Here is a 5,901-nt window from a genome sequence, read left to right as displayed (position 1 = left end):
GAGGCTGCCGGCCCCACCTGTGTTAAGCTGGGCCAGTGGGCCAGCACTCGGAGGGACCTCTTCTCCGAGGCCTTCTGCGATGAGTTTTCCAAGCTGCACGTCGAGGTGAGCCCGCACCCGTGGGGCCACACAGCTGAGCTCCTGAGGAAGGCTTTTGGTGAGGACTGGGCAGGCGTCCTCAAGTTCCAAAGCCGAGAGCCAGTTGGCTCCGGCTGCGTCGCCCAGGTGTACAAAGCCTACGCCGACCTCGCAGCCATCGCCGGCTCCCAGGCCGAGGAGCTGGCATGGCCCTCACGGGTACGGGCCGCTTTTGGGGCGTGGAGATTTTTTTTTACGGGCCGCTTTTGAGGCGTGGGAAGCGGCAGGCTTTAGAGGCCTTCTCAGGTGGCTGAGGAGGAGGAAGAGCAAAGAGACGTGGGATGACAGGATCAAGGAGGAGCTGAGCCAAGCAGACTGCTCCAGGGGAAGCCCTGTGCATGGGATGTCTCTTATGGAGCAGATGGCCAGACCACTCCCACATGCAAATCCTTCATCAGCCAGACATCTCACACCTGTAGCCATTAAAGTAAGTTGTAATCTGAACAGCAGATGCATGCAAATACAGCGTGCTGGATGAGACCAATCAGATTTTAATTCCCATGGAGATGAGTAGCTGGCTAGGGCCAGGTAGAGCAGAGGAGTGATGCTTATCTCCCTCACTGTCCTTTCTTTGCCCTTCAGCTCCAGCCAGAGGCAATACAGGCTTGCAATGACCCCAGCTCTTCCCAGTCCAGACAGCTTGAGTACACATCCTGCCTATGGCACCTTTGATGTGCCATGTGAGTACCAGAGATGCCTGCAAGGACCCAGTTTATATTAAAATAATTAATATTAAGATGGGTTTCACCTTCCAGAAAATGAAAGCCCTTCTCACATGAAGAAACCTGGAGCAGAGAAGTTCTTACCAGCCAAGTGTGTTTAAAGATACCTTGCATTTGAAGTGTTCCAAATACTGCTTTACTGCATGTGAATGCAAAAGCAATGGAAAATGACATCTGGTGAGACTAGGCTCCAGCACAGACATGTTACATTTGAAGATTATAATGTGTTTACAGCTTAATCCATGGCAAAATGTGAATTCATCTGAGGACTAGCAGAGAAGCCTTGTTAGCTCTGAGTTTTATAGGCTGGGTTCAGCCTATTTGGGATGCATCATTTCAGCCGGCTGAAAGCGGCCATTCTTTTTACAGCATTTGGCAAATTCATCTTGCCACTGTTCTTTCTCACACAGGTCCTGCATCCTGGCCTGGTCCACCAAGTCCAGATGGATCTGTTTCTCATGAAGATGGGTAGCCACATCATTGGACTTCTCCCTGGCTTCAAGTGGCTCAGTTTGACAGAGATCGTGGAGGAGTTTGAGAAGCTTATGATTCAGCAGGTATGTGCCATGCTGTGGTCCCCAGGTACTGGCACAGAACTGACCTTTGCTGCTGGCTGGCTCTAACTATGCTTGTACTGTTATTGTTCACAGATGAAGGCTTGCTTGTTCTATGGTTATGTTCTTCATTCTAATCAGTCACATAACATTACTGTAGGAAAGCTTATATGCTCGCAGAGTAAAAAAGCAAAGCGGTGAAAAAATTTAACAATTTGTATTAGATTTGAAAATCTTTTTAGACTTTGGGTATCTTTTCTAGGGAACAACATGAACAGCTACCTAGCCATAGTCACACTCTTTTTTGCAGCATGGTGACAGATGAACACTGGTGAGAGAACACTCTCCCTAGAAAATAATCTCTCCAAACGAATGCTCAGATGTGTGTAGGACTGAAGAGTGAAAACACATGTTTGCAATCTCTGCTTACTGTATGTGTTTGTTAGCACTGAAGTGTGTGTGTGTGTATATATAGGCATAACTAATATACATACATTAATAGTACATTCTATATTGCATTGTCATCAGACTGACTCATCATTTAAGCTTTGCAAATAGATCTGAAAATCTCCTGATTCACTTATGTCTTATAAAGACAGTCCTGAAACATCCTTGCCACTAAACTTCCAAAGATTTCACTACAGGCTTAACTAGGCTTATTTTTCTATTAAAATGAACCGTTATTTGCTCATTTCATTTTTGTGTCTGTTACAAGGTTTTGCAAGCTTTAATTCTTTTCTATTGTTGCAAAAACTCTGCGTGGTAAATCCATGCTGTAAACTGTAGACTGTATTCAGATGTGACTCGAGGTCATTAGTATCAGTTTAGTCTGATGGAGCCTTTGGTGGATGCTCTGCATAGTGAGGATTAGGAGGGCATCCGATAGGCTTGTTGTAATTTCATTTCTCTTTGAAAGAACAAGTATTCCTGGGGTATTTCCCACTGCCAGATGAGGGAGGTGAGGCAAGGCCATCCTGCCTCCTTGAGCAGCAGCAGTCGGCAGGAGAGATGGTCTTTTGTCAAGGCACTGGATCACTGGAGAGCTGGGGCCAGGCCTTGGCACGGTGGCTTGTTTTCTATGCGCTACATTAAATCTCTTCCTGCTGTGGCTCCCCATCTGGAAAGTGAGGCCAAGGCTGTGGTTTTTCTACCCTGTCTGTCTGTCGTGCTATTTGAATGGCAAGCTTTAATTCAGGATCTGTCTTGCCCTTGAAAGTGATGCAGCCCTGGTCTTTTTTTAAGACACCATGCCTATAGCTAGTCATCCATATTTTGAAGGTGCTGGCTTGTGAGCCATCTGTCACCCGGTCTGCTACTCCACTTTTCCATTGGGAGAGCTATGAGCATGTAATAAGCACTACTCTATTTTGTTTTCATTCTGGCTTTCTGACCAGTTTTGTTGGTATTGAGTACTGCACGGTATGGTCATATCTTCATACAGGATCCCAAAGATCTAATTCTAATAGCAACTGATTTCCATCCTGCTTTTTCTTTTTCCCCCGTGAGATTGACTTACGCTATGAAGCCAGAAATCTGGAGCGCTTCCGACACAATTTCCTAGATGTCGATTTTGTGACATTTCCAACTCCTCTTTGGCCTCTGGTGACAGCAGATGTTCTTGTGGAAACATTTGAGGTAAGAATTACAGGGTCTGGGAACAGTGGTAACGGTGAGAAGACCCTTCGGAGAATGTGCTAAGGATGTGGGTTTTTGAGGAGGAGCTATCAGAGGCAGAAGGATGCTTTTCTCTTACTTGCTTAGAGAGACTGGTGTCCTTCCTCAGTGTCTCTTCCACTCTGTTTGTAAGCAGTGCATCCCAGAAGACAGGTGGCAGACAGGTCCGTATAGAAGTGAACACTTGGCCTGAAACCAGGTAGACCAGCAGTAGGTCTGGCCACCATGTGCTCACCTGTGCTTTGCAAACCAACACCATGCTTCAGCTCCTCTGTGGTGGGTCAAAGCAAGGAGCTCAGCAATCTGACACTTTCTGATACTTGCCTCACTTACCTTGTAGATGTTGGAGCTGCAGACCAAAGTTGCTCTCAGACTTTGTTTTCAAGCATGTGATCCTGGCAAGAGTATTTCTGCCCCAGGCTATAGCACACCCTTTCCAAAAAAACCCCAAACTCTTGCCTCTCTCACTTTCTCCATCTCAGCAGGTACAGCCTCTACTGAGCAGCAGGTCCTTTCTAGGGTTTTCTTATCACCTTTCTTTAACTCTGGGCACACAGGTGAAGGTGTGGTTGAAGGTGGGGCACAGGGTGTGTTTGACTCCAGCTGTCTTCTATTTCAGGAGAGCGAGCCTATTTCACACTACCTGGGTGCAGAGGTTGCCACAGAGCTGAGGCAGAGGCTTGCAAAGATGGGCATGGACATGCTCCTGAAGATGGTAGGCATTTGGCTCGGGCTGAGAGGGAAGGTGGTTTTATGCAGAACCTATTCAGTTGGGGTAATAAGACAATATGGCTGAAGAGAGAATGTGTTTGCTTCCCCTGTCTCCTACCCTTCTTCTCATGCACTCAAAGATCCAGCTGTGCCTTTTGGAGCCAGGCTGTGGGTGGCAGGTATCTTGAGGTGACCCAGGACTTGGGCTGCTGGGGCACCACGCAGCTCTGGAACCAGCAAAGTTTCTATACTCCATGTGGCACAAGATCCGAGTGAAGCCTGGGATAGGTACATCACTGCTGTAGACAGTGATATGGAGCTTCTTCCACTGCAGAAAGGCAGCCGCTCGCACACAGCAGGGTTATCATATGCAACTGGGTCAGTGCATTGCTGGGGAAACCCACTAATCTGGTCTGGGAATATTCACCTATTGCCCAAGTCCCATAAATTGCAATATGATTAAAAGTTATTGCGCTCTCTGCAGAGACTATGGATGCGACTCACAGGGGAAACAGCTGGCTAGTTTCTTCATTTACTTGATGAGTCCTCCAAAAATGCCTTTTTTTTTTTTTTTTAATATGGAAGAACTAAATATGGAGTAAAGAGAACAAACCTGGCCAGATTTGGATTATGATTTACCTTCTGTCTGTCCAGTGCTTTGTTTGAAATAATCAGAAATGATCAGGAGAGGAGTGTTGAGACGGTGACGCCATTGTCTGAGGAGGAGCCACAAGAGCTAGGAGGAGAGATGGCACAGGAACCTCTCAGTACTGAGTGTGGGGGCAGAAAGTGCCAGCTGAAATCCAGTTGCTAACTGTGAGGTTGTGGCAGGGCGAGGGCGAGGCCTGTGGGTCTGACCCTGCATACTGCAACAGACTCTGAAATAGCTTTTACCACTCTGAAAAGAACTTGTGGAACTAGAGTGTTTTTACACTAAAATTGGATTCAATGGTTAGGAGCAAAGCAAACCCCACAGATTTTAGGAGTAGAAAGGAATTAAAGAGCAAAGAAACAACACTATGACTGTAAGTAAAAAAAAAAAAAAAAAAAAAAAAAAAAAAAAAAAAAACCCCAAACTGTTTCTTGAATACTCTGTGCAGTTGTAGTCCCTCATTGTGCAGGACCTTCCATTTGAAGGGCTGCAGCAGAAGTAGAAGAGGTGCAGAGGAATGCAGCCAGGATGATTACTGGTGTGGAATGGCTTCCATACAGAAATGGTGAAATAATTTTGACTCTTATCTCTAGAAAGCAGAGAATATGAGTAGCTTATGACAGACACATGCAGTCATGAGTGCATGGGAGTGAATATGGATCTGTTGTGAATGGTTTTGCAAAACAGAACAATAAGGACATAAAATTATCAGAGGTCATGTTTTCAAGCAACACCCAAAAAAAACCCTCCTTTTTTTCACGCAGCTGTATTTATGTGACAGTTGGACAAATTCATAGGGGAAATCCATGAAATACAAAGATAACCTCCTTGACGCAGGAAGTCCTGCAGTCCCAGCTAGCCAGAGGGGCTAGTGGGGAAGTACAGTCCTTTGCTCGCCCTCTTGCTAGTCCTTCCTGGTACTAACTGTTAGGAGAGACGCAGAAGTGCTACATACATTTATTTCTTCTTAACTTGTTTGCCTTCCTTTTCAGTATGGTTGTAAAGTGAGTGGATACCCTGTACTAAAACTCTTACCCATCCACTACAACCTGTGCCGCGGAGTGGCAAGTGCCCTATTCTTGCTGCATTGTTCTTTGCCAAGGCCCACCAGCGTGCCCCCAGTTCACCCATTTAGGGTTAAATGCCAACCAGCACTACTGTTCCCTGCTGGGAGTCCCAGGTGTCCCACCTGAGCTCTATCGAACAGAGCACTGCTCCCCTCCCCTGGAGGAGCAGCAGCCTCCATCGCAGCACCGCTGGTCTCCAGCAGAGCCGTTTGCTGCCGCGCACATCAGGAGCAGGAACAGACCTCTGCTGCTCGCAGGGGAGTTCTGGTGCGGGCAGGCGGGCTTGGTATGAGCTGCTCTACGATTTTCCGTCCTAGATCTTTGTTGACAACTTTGTCCACGCCGACCTGCACCCTGGGAACATCCTGGTTGGAGGTGCGGGC

At 46.9% G+C, this 5,901-nt stretch overlaps 1 protein-coding gene across 1 annotated transcript; it reads left to right on the top strand.

Moving 5' to 3' along the window:
• Positions 1-3: 3 nt before the first annotated feature.
• Positions 4-5,893, top strand: ADCK2 (aarF domain containing kinase 2; the record flags this gene model as incomplete). The annotated part of the gene is made up of 6 exons (XM_008943722.1): positions 4-290; positions 331-565; positions 1,271-1,417; positions 2,921-3,049; positions 3,708-3,803; positions 5,836-5,893. Coding segments are annotated over 6 exons (952 nt in total), but the record flags the coding sequence as incomplete, so codon positions are not given.
• Between the last annotated feature and the right edge of the window lie 8 nt (positions 5,894-5,901).

This window comes from Merops nubicus, unplaced genomic scaffold, assembly GCF_000691845.1.
Source record: "Merops nubicus isolate BGI_N331 unplaced genomic scaffold, ASM69184v1 scaffold45387, whole genome shotgun sequence".
Classification (NCBI taxonomy): Eukaryota; Metazoa; Chordata; class Aves; order Coraciiformes; family Meropidae; genus Merops; species Merops nubicus.
Note: the sequence above shows the minus strand (reverse complement) of the source record. Positions and strands in the feature narration are given on the sequence as shown.